This window comes from Oncorhynchus tshawytscha, linkage group LG01 (assembly GCF_018296145.1).
Source record: "Oncorhynchus tshawytscha isolate Ot180627B linkage group LG01, Otsh_v2.0, whole genome shotgun sequence".
NCBI lineage: Eukaryota > Metazoa > Chordata > Actinopteri > Salmoniformes > Salmonidae > Oncorhynchus > Oncorhynchus tshawytscha.
The window spans coordinates 77916507-77941652 of NC_056429.1; the positions used below are offsets into that span (position 1 = coordinate 77916507).

General features: G+C 42.5%; 1 protein-coding gene across 2 annotated transcripts in view; it reads right to left on the reverse strand.

The window, feature by feature from the left end:
* The window catches only part of LOC112257405 (cytohesin-1-like), a 39529-nt gene extending 14978 nt beyond the window's left edge, over positions 1–24551 (reverse strand). Inside the window, exons 1-2 of one of the 2 annotated variants that reach the window (XM_042325884.1) lie at positions 24327–24551; positions 12418–12500 (exon numbers count right to left, since the gene is read on the reverse strand). In XM_042325884.1, coding sequence (XP_042181818.1) covers positions 12418–12500; positions 24327–24354 — 111 coding nt within the window. In that variant the 5' untranslated portion in view covers positions 24355–24551. Of the gene's footprint in view, positions 1–12417; positions 12501–19950; positions 20640–24326 lie in introns of those variants that run through there. The other variant, XM_042325885.1, reaches the window with a different exon arrangement.
* Positions 24552–25146: the final 595 nt, after the last annotated feature.

The following is a 25146-nucleotide window of genomic DNA, read 5'->3' on the forward strand; positions in this document are numbered from 1 at the left end:
TACCTATTGCAGATTCAGTCTTCCCAGCCTGGTGCAGGTCTACAATTTTGTTTCTGGTGTCCTTTGACAGCTCTTTGGTCTTGGCCATAGTGGAGTTTGGAGTGTGACTGTTTGAGGTTGTGGACAGGTGTCTTTTATACTGATAACAAGTTCAAACAGGTGCCATTAATACAGGTAACGAGTGGAGGACAGAGGAGCCTCTCAAAGAAGAAGTTACAGGTCTGTGAGAAACAGAAATCTTGCTTGTTTGTAGGTGACCAAATACTTATTTTCCACCATCATTTGCAAATAAATTCATAAAAAATCCTACAATGTGATTTTCTGGATTTTTTTTCTCTCATTTTGTCTGTCATAGTTGAAGTGTACCTATGATGAAAATTACAGGCCTCTCTCATCTTTTTAAGTGTGAGAACTTGCACAATTGGTGGCTGACTAAATACTTTTTTGCCCCACTGTATATCTGGAAATGTGCATGAACACCCTGGCCATCTGCTGTTGCTAGCCCCAATTCTGATTTGTGCTCTGATATCTGCTTCAATTATTTCTGGTCTTGTAAAAGCCTGGATTTTCTGCACGTTAACACTATAATCTTATTACATAAAATGGATCAATTGAAAGTGTGGGTTCTCAGCTCCAATCCAGATGTGTTGGTCATTACAGAGACATGGTTAAGAAAGAGAGTTTTGAGCAATGTTAACCTTTCTCGTTATAATCTTTTTCGGCAAGACAGATCTTCCAAAGGTGATGGAGTGGCAATCTTTAACAAGGATCACCTTCAGTGCTCGGTTGTCTCCACCAAGTCTGTCCCCAAACAATTTGATTTGCTGGTTTTACACATTAAACTTTGTTGACTGATACTGGGTGTTATCGGCCACCATCAGCACCGGCCTGTACCCTAAATGCCCTAAGCTCTCTCCTGGCCCTTTACACCAAGTCTGAATTTGTCCTATTCGGTGACCTAAACAGGGACATGCTTAAACCACCAGACCAAGTCCTAAAGCAATGGGACTCTAATCAAATTGTATTACTTACGAGCCCCTAACCAACAATGCAGTTTAAAAAAAATACAGATAAGAATAAGAAACTAAAGCAACAAGTCATTAAAGAGCAGCAGTAAAATAACAATAGCGAGACTAAATACAGGGGGGTACCGGTACGGGGTAATATGTACATGTAGGTAGAGTTATTAAAGTGACTATGCATAGATGATAACAGATAGTAGCAGCGGTGTAAAAATAATGGGGGGTGGGGAGGGGGGCAATGCAAAGTGTCTGGGTAGCCATTTGATTAGATGTTCAGGAGTCTTATGACTTGGGGGTAGAAGCGGTTTAAAAGCCTTTTGGACCTAGACTTGGCATTCCAGTACCGTTTCCATGCGGTAGCAGAGAAACCAGTCTATGACTAGAGTGGCTGGAGTCAACGACAATATTTAGGGCCTTCCTCCGACACCGCCTAGTATAGAGGTCCTGGATGGCCGGAAGCTTGGCCCCAGTGATGTACTGGGCCGTTCGCACTACCCTCTGTAGTGCCTTGCGGTCAGAGGCCGAGCAGTTGCCATACCAGGCAATGATGCAACCTGTCAGGATGCTGTCGATGATGCAGCTATAGAACCTTTTGAGGATCTGAGGACCCATGCCAAATATTTTCAGTCTCCGGAGGGGGAATAGGTGTTGTCGTGCCCTTTAAATGGTCTTAAATGATTGTGTTGGAGTTGTGCCTGGCCGTGCAGTCATGGGTGAACAGAGGGGACTGAGCACGCACCCCTGAGGGGCCCCTGTGTTGAGGATCAACCTGCCGTCTGCTGATTTCATGCTCTTATGACTGCTACAAGGTTCCTATTTTATACCATGTTGTGCTGCAGCCATGTTGCGTTGCTATCATGTTGTCATGTTGTGTTGCTACCATGCTGTGTTTTCATGTGTTGCTGCCATGCTAATGTTGTTGTCTTAGGTCTCTCATTATGTAGTGTTGTCTTTCGTCGTGATGTGTTTTGCCCTATATTTGTATTTATTTTTAATTTTCAATCCCTTTTGCCTTCTGGTAGGCCGTCATTGTAAATAAGAATTTGTTCTTAACTGACTTGCCTAGTTAAATAAAATCAAGAATATTAACTGTTTCCTTTGCTAGCTTACCAGCAACAATTACTAACATAGGCCGACTGATCTTTTGGTATGTAAAAATTGCTTGAAATGTATCATTTAGTTATGAAGCTTGTATTTGGGATTTGCTGTTAAAATGAATTATTACTGTGGCGAAGACACATCATATGCGAAGCTCTTCACTTGCGCTCTACAAACTCCTGCCTATGGAGGGCTTTTTTTCCTTGTTGAAATGTTTGCTGTTGCTTTCACACATGTAAATACATAGACCTGTGTGGTAAATCTATATGAAATCCAATACAACAATAATAATAGCTAGCGTTTCATCATTCCATCCCTATACTGTTCATTTCAACAGTCATTTCTGTTTGATAGGCCTATAATACATTTTCATTTAGCCAACCATTTCGTACACTGCTCTGAGTGGGCCCAATGTTTATAGTGCACATGAACTTTCGCAAGACTAATGAGGGAGAAGTTCTGTTTATTTAATTCATATTTCCTGTGTTATGTCAGAGTTCTGTGTCCTATTTTTTAAGATATGATTTAACAAGGCAAATCAGTTAAGAACAATTCTTATTTACAATGACGGCCTACACCGGCCAAACCCAGACGACGCTGGGCCAATTGTGCGCCACCCTATGGGACTCCCAATCACTGCTGGTTGTGATACAGCCCTATGTCTCTGCCATTATGGTTGTGGGTAATAGGAGTGAACATGGTGCTCAGTGTAACAGAAATATGCTACATGGCCTGCGCTCCACGCTTTGGGGTCAAAACGTTCAATAAGAGAAAATGATTGTTCCATGTATGCATGGTGTTTAAATATTAACAATCATTAAGTCTGATTAAGACGAATGTACCAATGTAACAATGGATGTGCAAAATGCCTTTTACATTGTAGAACCAGTTTATTGCCAATTGGGTAATTGTATGGTCCTGGGGGCCAAGTGCTTTTAGGTCTACCTGTTTGAGCTCCTTTTAGACCGTTTCCATTTGGTTTCTCAAGGGGAGGCTGTACAGTCTTGCCCTCTACCTGTGTCCATTCAGATATGACAGGTTAAGCCTGGTACAGAGGCTATTTCTTTTGGGCTGTTGCCTGTGTATATTTGGTACATTTACTTGAACATTTTGTATGATATGGTGCTTTCACCATTGATCACCAAGACCTGTAAAAAAATCTACACTGAGCACGTCAACCTGCCTTCTGCTGATTTCATGCTCTTATGACTGCTACAAGGTTCCTATTTTATAATTACATAGTCTAATCAAACTGTGTTGTAGATAAATGAAAAGGGCTGCCTCAATATATACACAAAGATTTGTAGTTGCATGTATAGATTCAATTTTTTTACTTGACTTGAAAACTTGTGACTCGACTTGCTCCTAAAATACCTTGGACTTAACTCGAGTCTTGACCTGTATTACTTGAGACTCGGATAATAGTGACTTGGTCCCACCTCTCACACACACAAACACAGTCCCTTTCAGGGTCAGGTTAAGGGGCAGGTCAAGATCTAAGCCCCTGGCTGGCTAATCAGAGCCACTGAGATCAAAGACACAAAAACAGAGAGATGAAACAAAGAGAAAGAGGGGGGGATATTGAATACATTCACAAAACAATGTTGAGAGAGAGGGGGATAGAGAAATTTGAGAGGGATAAATAAGATGGAGAGAGCAACAGAGAGGGAGGATGAAGGAATAAGAGAGTGAGATGAGACACATAGCGCTTTGAGAATCAAAAAAAAGATTTAACCTTTATTTAACCAGGAAGGGCTCATTGAGATTTGAAATATATTTTCAAGAGCATCCTGGCCAAGATAGGCCGTACCAAGTCATTACACAATTAAAGACAGACAACATGAAAAACTATAGGTAATCTAGTAAAAAAAAAGAGAATTCACAAGAGTATAACAAAATCATATAACAGCAAATTAAAAACATTGACAGGTCAGGGAATCAAACTCAAAATCCTTCATCAATGATTTAAAAACACCAATCGGGACAAGTTCTTCCAGTTTAAAAGTATTTTGTAAGGTGTTCCAAGACGATGGCGCAGAGTATATAAAAGCCCTTTTACCAAATACAGTTCAGACATTTGGAACAGTTAGCAGGATAAAGTCCTACGAACGAAGAGAGTACCCTCCACATTTCTGAACAATACAAATGCACAAATAAAAAAATGGTAGTAAACCCATAATGGCTTTGTAAATAAAAGTATACCAGTGACTGAGCCTACGAGTGACTAGAGAAGGCCAGCCTACCCTGGTATACAAAGTGCAGTGGTGCGTAAGAGTTTTGCAGTTTAAAATAAATCTCAAAGCTGCATGGTAAAAGGTGTCAATTGATCTCAAACACTGAGCAGAAGCATTCATATATAAAATATCCCCATAGTCTAGTAAGGGCATAAATGTAGCTGATACTAGCCTCCTGGCTTCAAAAGAAAAACAGGCCTTATTCCTAAAATAATAATCATTTATTATTATAGGGTGAGATGAAGAGACAGACGTTGCGTCCAAATGGCTTCCTACTCCCTACATAGTCAATTACTTTTGACCACTACCAGTGGACTTCATAGGGAATAGGGTGCCATTTGGACGCACCCAGAGAGGGGGTTACAGACCAGTTTCTAACAGATTAGAGGGATAATCATCGGAGGACAATATGCATGAGAGAGTCTGCTGACTCTGATGTATCCTGCATCTGTGTTTGGGTTACCAGTTTGACACGTCGCCAGTCTCGGTAACAGGGACATTACACTTCATTACCACTCCATCAGCCCCCCTGGGGTCCTACCATCCTTTACCAATAGACAACTTTAGCACAATACTAATATTAATGTTTGCACACACCCACAGGATAAGAGCGCCTACTAAATTACTTTTTTTAGTAGTTTGTTTTGCCAGTAATTTACTGGCTTTTAAAAATAAAAATGAGTCATTTAGCAGACACTCTTATCTAGAGCGATTTACAGGAGCAATTACGGTTAAGTGCCTTGCTCAAGGGCACGTCAGCAGATTTTTCACCTAGTCGGCTTAGGGATTCAAACCAGTAACCTTTTGATTACTGGCGCAAAGCCCTAACCGCTCTGCTACCTGCGACTTCTGTGCTGCCAGTAATTTACAGTAACCTATTGGCTACCGTTCCATTTATCATTATCACATCAAATCTACTGAAACACCAATGCACAGCATATTACTGGAACACCTGTCTACAGCAACATGCTGCATTTCTAGAATCTACAGTGCATTACTGGAAACAGTGGTAAGTAAACTGTTGCAGATTTACAGTGCAGGGAGCTAGTATCAACGACAGGCAGTATTTCTGCTCCATGTATTTGATATACAGTACAGTACAGTACAGTAGGTATTTCAATACCTATTTTGTCATTTGTATTTCACTGGCATAAACTACAATTCATGTAGCCCATTTTGTAACAGTTTAATAATGCATGCATGCATTTCCTAATACAAAAATGAACTTGCAAAAAGCCCGCTTAACTATAACAACATTGTCGGTAACGGCAACATGACCTTTATACTTGCCATGACTGTGCTATGCTCTTGCACTGACAGTGTCGCTGTGGATAAGTGTGTCTGCTAACTTACCAAAATGTAAAAATGAACACTTGCAAAGAACATGCTTGGGTATCAGCCCCTGAACTAGGCCTTAATTTGATCAAAATACAAGTAGTTTAAGGGTTGAACTCAGAATAATACCCAGCTGTGTGCTTTGCAAGTTCATTTTTACATTTCGGTCATTTAGCAAGTGCTCTTGTCCAGAGCGACTTAGTCAGTGCATTATACTAAGGTTGATAAGAAAACACATCATAGCAAGTACAACCTTTACTGAGAATTTGGTTGAAATTAAGGATACATTGGCCTTCAAGGTATTTTGTATTTGTAACAAGTTACTTTGAAGGATCTTTGCCCATCTCTGGCTAGTGGAAAGTACGTTACTGTAAGTTAGACCAGTAGACCAGTTGAGAACAAGTTCTCATTTACAACTGCGACCTGGCCAAGATAAAGCAAAGCACTGCAACACAAACAACAACAGAGTTACACATGGAATAAACAAACGTTCAGTCAATAACAATAGAAAAAGTCTATTTACAGTGTGTGCAAATGGCATGAGGAGGTAAGGCAATAAATAGACCATAGTAGCGAAGTAAATTACAATTTAGCAAATTAACACTGGAGTGATAGATTAACACTGGAGTGCAGATGATGATGTGCAAGTAGAAATACTGGTGTGCAAAAAAGTAAAATAAAACAATATTGGGATGAGGTAGGTAGATTGGATGGGCTATTTATAGATGGGCTGTGCACAGCTGCAGCGATCGGTAAGTTGCTCAGATAGCTGATGCTTAAAGTTAGTGAGGGAGATATAAGTCTCCAACTTCAGCGATTTTTGCAATTCGTTCCAGTCATTGGTAGCAGAGAACTGGAAGGGAAGGCGGCCAAAGAGGTGTTGGCTTTGGGGATGACCTGTGAGATATACCTGCTGGAGCACATGACCAGTGAGCTGAGATAAGGCGGACCTTTACCTAGCAAAGACTTATAGATGACCTGGAACCAGTGGTCAGGTGACGAATATGTAGTGAGGGCCAATCGACAACAGCATACAGGTCGCAGTGGTGGAGTGCATCCAGTTTGCTGAGTAGAGTATTGGAAGCTATTTTGTAAATGACATCGCCGAAGTCGAAGATTGGTAGGATAGTCAGTTTTACGAGGGTATGTTCGGCAGCGTGAGTGAAGGTGGCTTTGTTGCGAAATAGGAAGCCGATTCTAGATTTAATTTTGAATTGGAGATGTTTAATATGAGTCTGGAAGGAGAGTTTACAGTCTAGCCAGACACCTAGGTATTTGTAGTTGTCCACATATTCTAAGTCAGAACCGTCCAGAGTAGTGATGCTAGTCGGGCGGGTAGCGATCGGTTGAAAAGCATGCGTTTAGTTTTACTAGCGTTTAAGAGCAGTTGGAGGCCACGGAGGAGTGTTGTATGGCATTGAAGCTCGTTTGGAGGTTTGTTAACACAGTGTCCAAAGAAGGACCAGATGTGGTGTCGTCTGCGTAGAGGTGGATCAGGGAATCACCCACAGCAAGAGCGACATCATTGATGTATGCAGAGAAAAAAGTCGGCCCGAGAATTAAACCCTGTGGTACCCCATAGAGACTGCCACAGGTTCGGACAACAGGCCCTCCAATTTGACACACTGAACTTTGTCTGAGAAGTAGTTGGTGAACCAGGCGAGGAGGTCATTTGAGAAACCAAGGCTGTTGAGTCTGCCGATAAGAATACGGTGATTGACAGAGTCGAAAGCCTTGGCCAGGTCGATGAAGACGGCTGCACAGTACTGTCTTTTATCGATGGCGGTTATGATATCGTTTAGTACCTTGAGCGTGGCTGAGGTGTACCCGTGACCAGCTCGGAAACCGGAGAAGGTACGGTGGGATTCGAAATGGTCAGTGATCTGTTTGTTAACTTGGCTATCGAAGACTTTAGAAAGGCAGGGCAGGATGGATACAGGTCTATAACAGTTTGGGTCTAGAGAGTGTCACCCCCTTTGAAGAGTGGCATGACCGTGGCAGCTTTCAAATCTTTAGGGATCTCGGACGATACGAAAGAGGTTGAACAGACTGGTAATAGGGGTTGCAACAATGGTGGTGGATCATTTTAGAAAGAGAGGGTCCAGATTGTCTAGCCCAGCTGATTTGTACAGGTCCAGGAATAGAGCAAAGCACAAGCAAAGTCCTAGAGGAAAACCTGGTTCAGGTCTGTTTTCCAACAGACAGAGACAAATTCACCTGTCAGCAGGATAATAACCTAAAATGCGAGGCCAAATATACACTGAGTGTACAAAACATTAGGATCCTCTTACTTATATTGAGTTGCACCCTCTTTTGCCCTCAGAACAACCTCAATTCATTGGGGCATAGACTCTACAAGGTGTCGAAAGCGTCCACAGGGATGCTGGCCCATGTTGACTTCAATGCTTCCCACAGTTGTGTCAAGTTGGATGGATGTCCTTTGGGTGGTGGACCATTCTTGATACATACGGGAAACTGTTGAGCGTGAAAAACCCAGCAGCGTTGCAGTTCTTAGCACCCTGAAACCAGTTTGCCTGGCACCCTGAAACCAGTTTGCCTGGCACCCTGAAACCAGTTTGCCTGGCACCCTGAAACCAGTGTGCCTGGCACCCTGAAACCAGTGTGCCTGGCACCCTGAAACCAGTGTGCCAGGCACCCTGAAACCAGTGTGCCAGGCACCCTGAAACCAGTGTGCCAGGCACCCTGAAACCAGTGTGCCAGGCACCCTGAAACCAGTGTGCCAGGCACCTACCACCATACCCCGTTCAAGGGCACTTAAATCTTTTGTCTTGCCCATTCACCCTCTGAATGGCACACACAATCCATGTCTCAAGGATAAAAAATTCCTTATTTAAATCTCTCTCCTCCACGTCATCTACATTGATTGAAGTGGATTTAACAGATGACATCAATAAGGGATCATAGCTTTCACCTGGATACACCTGGTCAGTCTGTCAGGGTATTCAACGCTCACCCTACGAGGTCCGGCACCTGCTGGTTTTCTGTTCTAGCTGATATTTAAATTGCACCCACCTGGTGTCCCACGTCTAAATCAGTCTGTGATTAGAGGGGAACAATTTTTAAAAGCGGTGGAACTGGCTTCAAGGTCCAGAATTGAATTGGAAGGATTTAAGTCATGGAAAGAGCAGGTGTTCCTAATGTTTTGTACACTTCGTGTACACTGGAGTTGCTTATCAAGACGATATAAATGTTACAGATTGGCCTAGTCACAGTTTTGACTTAAAATCAGGTCAGAAAAAATCTATGGCAAGACTTGAAAATGGCTGTCTAGCAATGATCAACAACCAACTTGACAGAGCTTAAAGAGTTTAAAAAAATAATAAATGTGCAAATACTGTACAATACAGGTGTGCAAAGCTCTGAGAGACTTACTCAGAACAGAAAGACTCACAGCTGTAATCGCTGCCAAAGGTGATTCTAACATGTATTGACTCAGGGGTGTGAATACTTATGTGAATGTGTTATTTCTGTATTTCATTTTCAAAAATTAGCAAACATTTCTTAAAAACATGTTTTCACTTTGTCATTATGGGGTATTGTGTTTTTGTCATTATGGGGTAATGTATGAGAAAATAGATGTAATCCATTTTGAATTCAGGCTGTAACACAAAATGTGGAAGTCAAGGGGTATGAATACTTCCTGAAGGCACTGTAGGTATTCAGATGTATACCTTGTTTTTTTAAATTAAATTGAGGGTTCATATAAATTATCATAATAAAATATATTTGGTTATGGAATAACATTTTATTTTATTTTACCTTTATTTAACCAGGTAGGCAAGTTGAGAACAAGTTCTCATTTACAATTGCGACCTGGCCAAGATAAAGCAAAGCAGTTCGACAGATACAACGACACAGAGTTACACATGGAGTAAAACAAACATAAAGTCAATAATACAGTATAAACAAGTCTATATACAATGTGAGCAAATGAGGTGAGAAGGGAGGTAAAGGCAAAAAAGGCCATGGTGGCAAAGTAAATACAATATAGCAAGTAAAACACTGGAATGGTAGTTTTGCAATGGAAGAATGTGCAAAGTAGAAATAAAAATAATGGGGTGCAAAGGAGCAAAATAAATAAATCAATTAAAATTAAATACAGTTGGGAAAGAGGTAGTTGTTTGGGCTAAATTATAGGTGGGCTATGTACAGGTGCAGTAATCTGTGAGCTGCTCTGACAGTTGGTGCTTAAAGCTAGTGAGGGAGATAAGTGTTTCCAGTTTCAGAGATGTTTGTAGTTTGTTCCAGTCATTGGCAGCAGAGAACTGGAAGGTGAGGCGGCCAAAGAAAGAATTGGTTTTGGGGGTGACTAGAGAGATATACCTGCTGGAGCGTGTGCTACAGGTGGGAGATGCTATGGTGACCAGCGAGCTGAGATAAGGGGGGACTTTACCTAGCAGGGTCTTGTAGATGCCATGGAGCCAGTGGGTTTGGCGACGAGTATGAAGCGAGGGCCAGCCAACGAGAGCGTACAGGTCGCAATGGTGGGTAATATATGGGGCTTTGGTGACAAAACGGATTGCACTGTGATAGACTGCATCCAATTTGTTGAGTAGGGTATTGGAGGCTATTTTGTAAATGACATCGTCAAAGTCGAGGATTGGTAGGATGGTCAGTTTTACAAGGGTATGTTTGGCAGCATGAGTGAAGGATGCTTTGTTGCGAAATAGGAAGCCAATTCTAGATTTAACTTTGGATTGGAGTTGTTTGATATGGGTCTGGAAGGAGAGTTTACAGTCTAACCAGACACATAAGTATTTGTAGTTGTCCACGTATTCTAAGTCAGAGCCGTCCAGAGTAGTGATGTTGGACAGGCGGGTAGGTGCAGGTAGCGATCGGTTGAAGAGCATGCATTTAGTTTTACTTGTATTTAAGAGCAATTGGAGGCCACGGAAGGAGAGTTGTATGGCATTGAAGCTTGCCTGGACGGTTGTTAACACAGTGTCCAAAGAAGGGCTGGAAGTATACAGAATGGTGTCGTCTGCGTAGAGGTGGATCAGAGACTCACCAGCAGCAAGAGCGACCTCATTGATGTATACAGAGAAGAGAGTCGGTCCAAGAATTGAACCCTGTGGCACCCCCATAGAGACTGCCAGAGGTCCGGACAGCAGACCCTCCGATTTGACACACTGAACTCTATCAGAGAAGTAGTTGGTGAACCAGGCGAGGCAATCATTTGAGAAACCAAGGCTGTCGAGTCTGCCGATGAGGATGTGGTGATTGACAGAGTCGAAAGCCTTGGCCAGATCAATGAATATGGCTGCACAGTAATGTTTCTTATCGATGGCGGTTAAGATATCGTTTAGGACCTTGAGCGTGGCTGAGGTGCACCCATGACCAGCTCTGAAACCAGATTGCATAGCAGAGAAGGTATGGTGAGATTCGAAATGGTCGGTAATCTGTTTGTTGACTTGGCTTTCGAAGACCTTAGAAAGGCACGGTAGGATAGATATAGGTCTGTAGCAGTTTGGGTCAAGAGTGTCCCCCTTTGAAGAGGGGGATGACCGCAGCTGCTTTCCAATCTTTGGGAATCTCAGACGACACGAAAGAGAGGTTGAACAGGCTAGTAATAGGGGTGGCAACAATTTCGGCAGATAATTTTAGAAAGAAAGGGTCCAGATTGTCTAGCCCGGCTGATTTGTAGGGGTCCAGATTTTGCAGCTCTTTCAGAACATCAGCTGAATGGATTTGGGAGAAGGAGAAATGGGGAAGGCTTGGGCGAGTTGCTGTTGGGGGTGCAGTGCTGTTGACCGGGGTAGGAATAGCCAGGTGGAAAGCATGGCCAGCCGTAGAAAAATGCTTATTGAAATTCTCAATTATGGTGGATTTATCAGTGGTGACAGTGTTTCCTATCTTCAGTGCAGTGGGCAGCTGGGAGGAGGTGTTCTTATTCTCCATGGACTTTACAGTGTCCCAGAACTTTTTTGAGTTAGTGTTGCAGGAAGCAAATTTCTGCTTGAAAAAGCTAGCCTTGGCTTTTCTAACTGCCTGTGTATAATGGTTTCTAGCTTCCCTGAACAGCTGCATATCACGGGGGCTGTTCGATGCTAATGCAGAACGCCATAGGATGTTTTTGTGTTGGTTAAGAGCAGTCAGGTCTGGGGAGAACCAAGGGCTATATCTGTTCCTGGTTCTAAATTTCTTGAATGGGGCATGTTTATTTGGAGAAATCGGTTCTAGACTTTATTTTCCTTATCCATTATTAAATAGCCTGCCTAAAAGATATCATGAGTCTTGTAAAACTAGGTAGAATTGCAGAAAATTATCTTAAGAAAAAAAAGAAAAAATGCATCAGTCCCTCAAATTAAATTAAATAAAGCTGGTGTTGTATTTAATATAGACTCTCTCAATAAACAATACTACAAAAGTGAATAAGGGGGCTCTGGGGAAAATAGTTAGGAACCCCTGATCTAGAATGTAACGCTCTAGTGGACAAATGTGTTCCTTCAGTACCCCCCTTTCCTTCTCCCTTCCCCTCTCCTTCTCTACCACTTTCATGATTGGCCAGTGAAGAGGGCATACCGTGCAAGTAGAAATCAGGCCCAGCATTGAGGAGGAGGTCCTAATTCTTAGGACATGCTCTTTCAGGTTTAACCGATTAAAACCACAGAGAGAGAAAATTGACATTCAATAACAGAATCAGCTGCTTTGCATTTGGCAATAAAGGTTTGAAGGCTCCAGCGGTCCGCTACTGAAGTGTATGTTACCTGTATGTCCTGCAGTAGTTCTTGTTTCCTGCGGCGTATGCTCTCCAACTCCTGTTTCTCCTTGGGACTCAGATCATGAGGCACTGAGAGAGGGAGAGAGAGAGCAAGTGTGTGAAGTAGAAAGTGAGGATAATAGTGCTCTGGGTCACCATGGCAACACAGAGCCTACATCCATCAAATTACACCCCAAACTCCAACCCCCTTCTAGCCAACTGTTGAGGTGACATACCCCCACATACACCTTAAAACCAGCCCCCCCCCATGCCAATTATTAAGCACTCAAACGCCACACCAAGTACTCACTCACAAGACCAAACTAACCCTCCCAGACACACACCTGAACAATATCTGCACTACAAAAATAAGAGAAAGACAGAACACCACGTATCCAGCCGAGAGAGAAAGCTGGAAAAAGGACACACGTCACAACGTAGACCAACTAAACAGAGAAGCTGAAGCTGTAGACCAAAATATCAGTTCCCATTTTGAAACATGGACATGAGAATAACATCTCCCTGGTGCGTGCACACCCACTACATGAGCCCCAAATTTCATCAGGGGAGGAGAACAGAATGGATTTACATATCAGCTTATGAAGTAATCAGGTCAGTGGTATAGTTTAGAGGTCAGTGTGTGTGACAGAACACACTGTCATAGCTCTACTGCCACTGGATGTGTGGTGGCTGCACCTTCAACAACAAAACACACACACTGTTGGCCTCTGCCTGTTTACTGTCCTTACACACACACGAGAAAAATCCACAAAGTCATTTAGGCTACTAAACAACAGTTTAGGTCTTCTACAAAATAAATTGAAATTACCTGCTAAAGTTCTCAATTTTATCCATTGAAGACTGTTGTGATGTGTCTTTTGTACACGTAGGCCTAGTACTCAACTAAGACGTGTGTATACAGTGCATTCAGAAGAGACCCCTTCACTTTTTCCACATTTTATTACATTACAGCCTTATTCTAAGATCAATCTACATGTAATGGATGTGAAACGGCTAGCTAGTCAGCTGTGGTGCGCGCTAAATAGCGTTTCAATCAGTGACATCACTTGCTCTGAGACCTTGAAGTAGTGGTTCCCCTTGCTCTGCAAGGGCTGCGGCTTTTGTGGAGCGATGGGTAACGATGCTTTGAGGGTGACTGTTGTTGATGTGTGCAGAGGGTCCCTGGTTCGCGCCCGGGTATGGGCGAGGGGACGGTCTAAAATTATACTGTTACATACACACAATACCTCATAAAGTATTGTGAACATCACCGGGACCAAGCTTCCTGCCATCCAGGACCTCTATACCAGACGGTGTCAGAGGAAGGCCCTAAAAATTGTCAAAAGACTCCAGCCACCCTAGTCATAGACTGTTCTCTCTGCTACCGCAAGGCAAGCGGTACCGGAGCGCTAAGTCTAGGTCCAAAAGACTTAACAGCTTCTACCCCCAAAACCATAAGACTCCAGAACAGCTAATCAAATGGCTACCCAGACTATTTGCATTGCACCCCACCCTCTTGCCGTACAGGTACCCCCAGTATATAGCCTCGCTATTGTTACTTAACTGCTGCTCTTTAATTATTTGTTACTTACATTTTTTACTTAACACTTTCTTAAAACTGCATTCTTGAGTTGTAAGTAAGCATTAAACTGTAAGGTGGTATTTGGCGCATGTGACAAATACAATTTGATAATGACAAAGCGAAAACAGTTTAAAATTTTTGCAAATGTATAACATTAAAACATGTAATACCTTATTTACATAAGTATTCAGACCCTTTGCTATGAGACTCGAAATTGACGTCAGCTGCATCCTGTTTCCATTGATCATCCTTGAGATGTTTCTACAACTAGGTTAGAGTCCACCTGTGGTAAATTAAATTGATAGGACAAGATTTTTAAAGGCACACACACACCTGTCTATAGAAGGTCCCACAGTTGACAGTACATGTCAGAGCAAACACCAAGCAATGAGGTTGAAGGAATTGTCCATAGAGCGCCAAGACAAGATTGTGTCGAGGCACAGATATAAGGAAGGGTACCAAACAATTTCTGCAGCATTGAAGGCCCCCAAGAACACAGTGGCCTCCATCATCCTTAAATGGAAAATATTTGGAACCACCAAGACTCTTCCTAGAGCTGACCGCCTGGCCAAACTGAGCAATCAGGGGGAGAAGTGCCTTGGTCAGGGAGGTGACCAAGAACCCGATGGTCACTGACAGAGCTCCAGAGTTCCTCTGTGGAGAACCTTCCAGAAGGACAACCATCTCTGCAGCACTCCATCAATCAGGCTTTTATGGTAGAGTGGCCAGACGGAAGCCACTCCTCAGTCAAAAGCATGACAGCCCGCTTGGAGTTGCCAAAAGGCACCTAAAAGACTCTCAGACCATGAGAAACACGATCATCTGATCTGATGAAATCTAAATTGAACTCTTTGGCCTGAATGCCAAGCGTCACGTCTGGAAGAAACCTGGCACCATTCCTATGTTGATGGCAGCATCATGCTGTGGTGATGTTTTTCAGAAGCAGGGACTGGGAGACTAGTCAGGATCGAGGGAAGGATGAATGGAGCAAGGTACAGAGAGATCCCTGATGAAAACCTGCTCCAGATTGACCAGGACCTCTGACTGGGGTGAAGGATCACCTTCCAACAGGACAACGACCCTAAGCACACAGCCAATACAACGCATGAATGGCTTTGGGACAAGTCTCACTGTCCTTGAGTAGCCGAGCCAGAGCCCGGACTTGAAACCGATCGAACATCTCTGGAGACCTGAAAATAGCTGTGCAGCGACGCTCCCCATCGAGCCTGAGGATCTGCAGAGAAGAATGGGAGAAACTCCCCAAATACAGGTCTGCCAAGCTTGTAGCGTCATACCAAAGAAGACTCGAGGTGGTAATCGCCGAAAAAGGTGCTTCAACACAGTACTGAGTAAAGGGTCTGAATACTTATGTAAACGTGTTTTATTTATTAGCAAAAAATTCTAAAAACCTGTTTTTGCATTGTCATTATGTGGTATTGTGTGTAGATGGATGAGGATTTTTTTTTTTTAAATCAATTTTAGAATAAGGTTGTAACCTAACAAATGTGGAAAAAGTCAAGGTGTCTGAATACTTTAACTAGGCAAGTCAGTTATGAACTAATTCTTATTTTCAATGACAGCCTAGGAACAGTGTTCACTGGCAGCACAACAGATTTGTACCTCATTAGGTCAGGGATTTGAACTTGATACCTTTCGGTTACTAGTCCAACGCTCTAGGCTACCACTAGGCTACCCTACCGTATCAATCAATAATTTATTTGTTCAGGTCATCACACAGCATAGGAGTCATTCATGATTTGAAATGCAATCAAGCACTTTAGTTTTAAAATACCTAAGCGAACATTGAATAATTTGCATAAACAATAAATAGGCCTAAACCATTACATTTCGGAAATTGCATTCACAAATGAATGTGACTGTTTTTAGTGTTTGCTGTAATAAAGGCTTCAGACTATCTGGTACCCTTATCATCTATTTAGTGTGGTTTACATTGCTCCAAATGGTCAGAAAACATATTGTAAACAAACAGTACCTGTTTGGCAGACATAATATGCATGCAGCACTTGCTCCTTACCTTCTTTTTCTTGATCTCCAGTATTTTCCACAACTAGTCAAATGTATTCCACATATCAGACTTCCCCTTTACTGCCTGAGCAACCAGTAAACATTCCCGTTTCGAGTTTGTCACGTGCTCTGCATCCATTTTGCTGTCACGGTGTTCAGAGTTTGTTATAACCAATTTATTGGTGTGATTAGGATATGCTATATGCTATCGGTCAGGCCCTATTGCGATGCATACATGTGTCACGTAAAGAGAGCAAGGGTTGAATGAATGTTTTTCCTAAACAAATTAGGGATTTCGGAAACAAAATTTCTCAGTCAGAAATGGCTGTAATTATGTTGCAGCTTCAGCAACACTGACAGCGCGATACACACTGTTGATGTCCTGTGGTGGTCGCTGCAGCGTGGAGGAGAGTTTTTTTTAACACAGTGCAGCAAGTCTAAGCCAGATCCAGCTCGAGACGAAACGGTATGAAAATTTCAGATCACGATTATAATGAATCACAGTATTATCTCGGTATTGTTAACAATGTGCTGTAAATGTTCAAGTACTGATACACACAATTAAACAATTTCACAACGTTTTATGTTGAAAACCAACAAACAAATCAAATTAGCAGCACTATGCACTTTGTGTGCATAAACATTAAAATAATAACATTAAAGATGTGGCCATGAGAGGTAAAAGTTTCCCTAGTGCAGGTTTTAATGAATACTACCTTAAGTAAGCAAATTAAATGTGCATATAAAAGCAACACAAGTAAAGCAATGTGCATGTAAGAACAATACAAGCATATATAAACAAATCCAATGTGCAGGTGTTGACCTTAAAATAACACAAAATATGTAAACAAATCAAATGAACAGCACTGTCTGTCTGTTCTCTCCTTCATAAAGACATAAGGTGCTGCTGGCCTAACATCCTGTATGTATGTATCTTTGTTCACTTGAGATTGAAATGTAAAAATGTCAGCATATTTTCTTTGTCTGGTTTAAGTAGTGATCTGCGAGGGGAGACAATGTGCCCGCTGGCACTGAACACTCTCTCTGATGGCACGCTGGTTGCCGGGATGCAGAAAAGCTTCCTGGCAACCCTGGCAAGGTGTGGCAGCTCAGATGCATGGCCCCTCCACCACACCAGTGGATCCTCTTCTGCTGGAATGGGTGGCAGAGACAGGTAGACCTTGATCTCTTCTTTCACTCTGTCTTCTGGGGTGGTTGGAATCTGACCCTCTTCACCTCTCTGCTGCCTTGTTGAGGTAATTTTTCTCAGCAACCCAGCCAGGCCTTTCCCCTCCGATGCCGCTATGGGGGTGTTGGAGGTGCTGCTGGGGATTGTGGTTCTTCCCTTGTGCAGCTGTCAGCTTCAAGACCTCCTGGACAACCTCTGTGTCAAGTTTTGCAGCCTCAGGCTCATCTAAAAAGCTCATTTTGAAGCATGGGTCAATGAAACAAGCCATATGTGCATGACTCTCTTTGCCTTCTCTGTGGATCTGTTGTTAAGGTCTTCTCTCATTACCCTTTTCATCTCCTTGGTCAGGGATGGCTCCGTATCCTTTTCCACCAGAACTTCATGGGTGATGTGGTCCAGTCAGGCTTGATGGCTTGATCTGAGGCAAGTGCATCTGTAAACTTGCTCAGAGGTTCAAGGAGCGGGCACAGTTTCTCCATGACACTTATGTTGGCATCCTTGGGCATCACATGCCATGTTCCTCTTTCTCCAGCCACTGGCTGCTGTTGGCTGAGGAAACACTCAAGCATCTTGAGTGTAGATCCCCATCGGGTCACCACATCATGAATCAGAGCTTTCTGTGGCATGTTGAGGGTAGCTTGCTTTTCTCTCAGTTATCTCCTTCTCTCCCAGCTCTGAGAAGCCTTGGACCAGATGACAGCAGGCCTTGACTGCTATGTCAACTCTCTGAATTTTCAGAGCCTTTGAGATGGCCAGGTTCAAATTATGGCCAAAGCACCCAAGCCACAGATCTGGAAACTCTTCAAAAGCCTTGATCATGTTTGTTGCGTTGTGTGTGGTTTTGCAGACCAGGTCTTTCTTGTTGATCCCCCACTCTTCCAGCATATTCTCAAAAAACTCTGATGTTGTGAGCCAAGTGATCTTCTGAGAAGAACTGTATTTCCAGGCAGTTTGATTCCAGTTACCAGTCTGGGGTGAGGTAATGGATAGTGAAGCTGATGTAGGGTTAACCACCCCTGCATTCATTGGTCCAGAGGTCAGTAGTTGCAGCAAACCATGTGCCTTGAGAAACCTTTTCCAACATCAGCTTTAGCCTGGTTGTACAGGCTTGGGATTTCAGTCTTGGAAAATAGTGATGGAACTTTGTAGTGAGGCACGGCAACCTTCATCAGCCTCAGAAAGCCAGGCCTCAACAATTTGAAATGGCATCATGTCCTTTGCAATGTAAAATGAAAGGGCTGCAGTGAGGTCGAGCATTTTTTGATGTGTGTGCATAAGCAGCCTGCCTGTTAAATGCTTGAGTGCCTGTGTCACAACTGTAGATGAGGGACCAGTAGCACCACTGGGTTTGCCTGCTGCACGCCCACTCTGTGAACAAAGGAATAGCAAATGTATTATTATTATTGGTGTTGTTACATTATTAACATACATCTATATTCTGTGTTGCATTTGAGTATATGCAATGACCCCATGCACAATTTACATAAATACAAATGAGTCTTAAGAAGACAGTGACAGTAATTGCAATGAGCCCAACAATTTACATAAATACAGGAGTCTTGTATAGGACTCTATAGTGTTTCTCCTGTTGGAACAGTTTTACAACCAAGACGATGACTGCCGGATTTTAAATTAACAAAATATGTTGGTTGTGTGACTAAACTACATGATGTGTTATGATGTGCAGTGGGAGAATAGAGTCTGCAGACAATGCATACAGCAGCAGAACAACATGTAGTGTTTTTACAAGAGTAGGTACCACTAAAAGCTTCAAGTTAGACAGACAAACCATGACATTTTCCCCCATTCCGAAGTCCCCACATCATGCATTGAGCTAAAAGTCAACTGACCTTGCATTCGCTATAAAGTAGTGGGTGGTGGTCACGAAGATGACTCAAGAGATGTGAAGTGTTGCCCCCTTTCGCAGCAAATTTTTTGTTGCATGTTCTGCAGACAGGGTGACCATCTTCAATTAAGTTTTCCTCAGTACTCTTGTAAAACCCTAAATACAACCACACTTCAGATTTGGTCCTCTTAGGAGGCTGAAAAATCTCCAGAGCACTGTCACTGCCTTCCGCCATGTTCTCACACAAAACAAACCCAAAGTTGCATGCTGCACCTGCGTCAGACTGTTGCTAACTTTGGTTGATGCTGAAGAGTATTTACCGTGAGTTTTTCAAACAGCTGTAATCAAATACAGTTTTAATGATAATTAAAATTTGAAACTAATACTCACCTTCAGAAATTTTACCATGGTTTATCTTGAAACCAGTAACCGTTTCATCCCTATGTCCAGCACCATCAAATCAATTGCGGTCAGACTCCCCTTTAGTCAATTGTGTGTCTTAATTATTTAATCAAAAAGTTTGCTTAAAGCATCAGACAAGCTCACTGGATATAATTGATTTGATTAAAGCACATAGGATGCGTCTATATATGGAAAAATACACATTTAAATAATGTCAACCAATCGATTGGTTGAAAGAACAGACAGCTCTTGGTTGACCAATACTTTTTTGTTGTTGTTGTTGGGGACAGACCTAGTACACACATTTGACAGATGCTCTTATCCAGAGTGACTTACAGTAGTGAGTGCATACATTTCATACTTCTTTTTTTCCCTCTCTCCATACCGTCCCCTAGTGGGAATTGAAACCAACAACCCGGACATTGCAAGCACCATTCTCTACCAACTGATCCACACGCACACACTTTCTCCTCAGCTTATACTATAGTTTTCCTACCTGAGTGAGTTTGTCTCTCCCAGTCCTCCCACTGTTTCCAGTATAACACTGGTCCAGAAGCAGCTGTCTCCTAGTAACCCTTTATTCTGTCTACCAGTATCCAGACCCAACTCTCTAGCCTGGTCTACTGTTCCAGTAGACGTGCAGTTCCAGTAGCAGAGCGTTGTGCCAGTCCAGCCCAGCTCAGTAAAGCTCACCAGTATTAGCGAGTCTCGCAGTTAAAGAGTTATGCCTGAGTCCAGTCCAGTCTAACCTAGTCCAGTTTAAATATAGTCCAGTCTTAGTCCTTGTCTAATTCAGTCACACAGTAGCAGCACTCTATCAATAATATAGTGCAGACTTCTCTCCCTGTACAGCAGACAAGTATTATTAGTTCTTTCCCAGTATAACCCAATTGTATCCCAGTCCAGTCCAGTACCAGCTGTATAACCGACTGTCCCAGTCACTCTGAGCCCTCCTGCACCCGTCTGGCCTTCCAATTCTGTGGTGCGATACTAAAATAACCAACACGGCCCCCCTCTCTCCTCAGCAGCCGGGCAGATTGTCTTTAACTCTTAACCTGCCAGGCTCACCGACTGTCTGTCACACCACCACACTACAGGCTCCTAATCCAACACAAAGAGAAAGGAGGATGACAAAGAACAAGGCACGAGGTTGGCTGCTCCACCACACCAGAGAGAGGGAGAGAGAGCAAGAGGAGTGTTCAGCTCAATCACTTACCTTTTGTTGAAAGATCACTGACAGGACAGGGCGTGAAACCCTCCCTCCCTCCCTCTCAACTCCTCCCTCTTTCCCTCCAAATATTAGGCCTATACACAGTCTCCACCCTGTGGACACACACACACCCACACACAGGCCTAGATGAGATATATGTGTGTGTGTCTGATTCCTCTCTTCGCTCATGACTGTCAGATTGTACACCAATATCCTCCAGCTCTAAACATAATCTCTGACTTCAAAACAGAACCATCCTGTAACAAGTGGTCCTCTATTCCACAAAATTGCATGAAAATTTATTCTCTGGCACTTTGTTTTTGCATTATTTAAACCAAATTGAACATGTTTCATTATTTATTTGAGGCTAAATTGATTTTATTGATGTATTATATTAAGTTAAAATAAGTGTTCATTCAGTATTGTTGTAATTGTCATTATTACAAATAAATGTAAACTATTATTATTTATTTTTTAATCGGCCGATTAATCGGTATCGGCTTTTTTTGTACCTCCAATAAATCGGAATCAGTATTGGGGTTGAAAAATCATAAAATCGGTCGACCTCTAGTAATCATTAGTCCAACAGTCGCAAGTGAGCTTCTATTGGAGAAATTCAGGTATGTTTATCCCCATTTCGTTCCATTTAAGAAACGTTTTTTCAAGAGAATCGGTGGAATGAATACACCCCTGATCACACGCAAATCACTCCCATAGCAGTCACATAAAAACAGTATGATCACTTTGCTTGTTGTATATAACTCATGCAAGACATTTTATAGATAAAAGGATAAGTATGTTATCATTATTAAATGTGTGCATGCTTTTCTCCTTCGAGAAAACAACAGCCGATTCAAAGGGGGTGTGGAGGATTTAAAACACTTCTGCGGTAGTTGCCGGGAGGATACTCTTGTGCATCCTCTGCTGAAGTAGGCAGGGATTTTTCTGCCAAAGAAATCTTTGAGCAGTCCGCCTAAGCGTTTAAAAAAATAAAATGGTTAATACATTTTCGGGATAGAAAAACACTTTCAGTGTAAACTTAAAAGTGACTAAAAGCAGATATAAATGTATGCAGAAAAGATAAATGGACCTATTTATTTGTATAATAAAATCTTTGAGAACTAACAATCACCAAAATAAAAGCTAGACAGCCAGGGCAATTGAAAATACCAAAAACAATTAATTTAAACAGTATTGGTCTTGTTATTAAGATCGAGCAAAAGAACACACCATTAGCATTGGCAATTGAAGGAAATCGTCTTTAAAACAGCATAATTTAAAATGTTCTCAGCCTCCCGAGTGGTGCAGTGGTCTGTGCCACTAGAGATCCTGGTTCGAGTCCAGGCTCTGTCACAGCTGGCCATGGCTGGGAGACCCATGTGGCAGTGGGTAGCCTCGTGGTTAGTGCGTTGGACTAGTAACCGAAAGGTTTCAAGATCGAATCCCCGAGCTGACATGGTAAAAATCTGTCTTTCTGCCCCTGAACAAGGCAGTTCCCACTGTTCCTAGGCCGTCATTGAAAATAAGAATTTGTTCTTAAATAGTTATATAAAGGTAAAATAATAAATAAAATAGTCGTCTGGGTTAGGAGAGAGTTTGGCCAGCAAGGATGTTCTTGTCCCTTTGCGCTCTAGCGACTCCTGTGGCAGGCTGGGCACAATGCACGCTGACACCGTGTTTCCTCTGACACATTGGTGCTTCTGGGTTAAGCAGGCATTGTGTCAAGAAGCAGTGCATCTCATCTGGGTTGTGTTTCAGAGGACACAAGGCTCTCGACCTCCGCATCTCCCGAGTCCGTACAGGAGTTGCAGCGATGGGATAAGCCTGTCAAATTGGATACTACAAAATTGGGGAGGAAAATAATAATGTTCTCTAAAAATTCTTTCAACAACCATGCGCATTGCCACACCCATCACTCTTTTCGAGCTAGAAAAAAAACACTGAGTAGACAATCGAGGAGGGAAGCATACACCTCGGGTTTATCTACTATAGAATGACACTCTTCACCACTTATCGGATTCCGGGGTCACGGAGGAGCAGAGGACAGACTTTTGCCCAATTAGGAATCTCCCAGAGTCACGAGAGGAGTGCAGAGTGTGAGATATCAGCATCTCTTCGATTCACCCATCATCTCTCCTTTCCCTCTCTTCTCTGTGACTGTATGACCCGGGGTCAGGGTTTAGAGGACAGACTGGAGGGAGACCCAGAGAGACACGGGCCCAATCCCAAATTGAGCCCTAAACCCTATGCACTTGCGGAGGTCTGAGAGGATTTGACAGATGTAAGCAATATGGTAATAGCTCCACCTTGCCCTCTGATAGGTTAAGTGGAAGTTTCACCATATTGTTTATACCAATCAAATCAAATGTTATTAGACACATGTGCCATGACTATGTGCCGTGACCCGTTGCTCTGCAAGGGCCGCGGCTTTTGTGGAGCGATGGGTAACGATGCTTCGTGGGTGACTGTTGTTGATGTGTGCAGAGGGTCCCTGGTTCGCACCCAGAGGGGACGGTCTAAAGTTATACTGAACACAACAGCATTTCACCTTACAGTGAAATGCTCACTTATGAGCCCCTAACCAACAATGCAGTTACATTTTTTAAATAAGAATAATTACCTGTTACTTTTATTTCTTAAAGAGCAGCAGTAAAATAACAATAGCGAGAATATATACAGGGGGGTACCGGTAGAGTCAATGTGCGGGGGCACCGGTTAGTTGTGGTAATGTGTAAATGTAGGTAGAGTTATTAAAGTGTCTATGCATCGATAATAACAACAGAGAGTAGCAGCAGTGTAAAAGAGGAGGGGGGGGGGGCAATGCAAATAGTCTGGGTAGCCATTTGATTAGATGTTCAGGAGTCTTATGTCTTGGGGGTAGAAGCTGTTTAGAAGCCTCTTGGACCGCTTGCCGTGCGGTAGCAGAGAGAACAGTCTCTGACTAGGGTGGCTGGGGTCTCTGACACCAGGCATAGGATGTAGGGCTAAGGGGGGGCATTTTGGATTGGGACACTCACTGGGCAAAACAAATGTCAGGAGTTCTCAAATTCTGTCTGTCTGTCAATTGGGAAAATACATATTGAACCAGGCACACATACAGGACAAAGCAAACCACCCACCTGTGGCAATGTGCACAACTCACACACACGTTGACAACTGTTTACCAATACAAATAAACATTTGATTGATTAAATTGACTTCTACCACCCCACACAAACTTTAACAGAAGAGCATCCCAACAACGTGCGTGCGAATGTAGCATCTTTATATCATATCCTTTTAACTGAATCAATGGACCCTTTCATCATATTTATAGACAGACTCATTATGAATTCAGTGTTACACAACGCACACATAGCTGCATGGCCTCAATTCAGTCAGCTAAATGAACCTATTGTTCTAAAGTCGTCTGGAAATCTGCAGAATTAGGAAACCAGATTACAGACCTGTTGCGCTGCAGACTGGGTAAATTAAATTAATTTAGCCAGTCAACTTGAAAACGTACAGCTAAAACATTTGACTAACAGCCAACAGAAACAATGTAGTAAGAATTTAGATGAAAGAGAAATAGCCTACAAGTATTAACTGTTTATAAAGCTAGGGCCTACATCAAATAGCCTCAGCTAGACAACGTTAGGCTAATTAGGTCGGTCGCTACTTACCCACTCCGTCTTCCGACTTCAGAACCATCGTGTAGCCTTTCTGTAAACTACGAATTCTTTTAAAATAAATTACAGATTGCTACTTACTTAGCACCACTTTATTTAAGAGCTCAGATTATAAATATTTTTTTGATGATAACTTTTTGTAGACTTTCTATCTTCAAATGTAACAGCTGTGAATTGACTCTGAACTGGGGCGTCCCATGCGGTAGAAATGAGGCGTGGTTTAGGAACACTTGCTACTGGGTAGCCAATCAGATGCTTTGCTAAAACCGAGAAATGGGAAGAGAGAGAGGTGAGAGTATACAAGGACAGAGAAAATGATAGACGAGAGAGAGGAAGAAAAAGAGAGAGGAAGAGGGAGAAAAATGGGATAATGGAGGGATAGGGTTTTAAAGAGCAGCTGTGTGCTTGAATCAGAGCTTCATTCACTAAGTTTGGCCACAAAGAGAGGAAAACAGGATATGCTGAGATAGGGAGAGAACTGAGGAGGAATATAGTCATAGGGAGCATTACATGATATGCCACTGATATCTGCAGAACCAAGGAGGAAAAGTTACTTAAAATAAGGTACACATCGGAATATATGAGTGCCTTGCACTGAATTTCTTCACATTTTATTGTGTTATAAAGTGGGATTAAAATTGATTTAATTGTCATTTTTTTAGATGCACAAAAAAATGCATAACTAAAATATAGTCGTTGCATAAGTTTTCAGCCCCTTTGTTTAGGCAAGCCTAAATTAGTTCAGGATTTGCTTAACAAATCACATAATAAATTACATGGACTCACTCTGTGAAATAATACGGGTTGACATTAT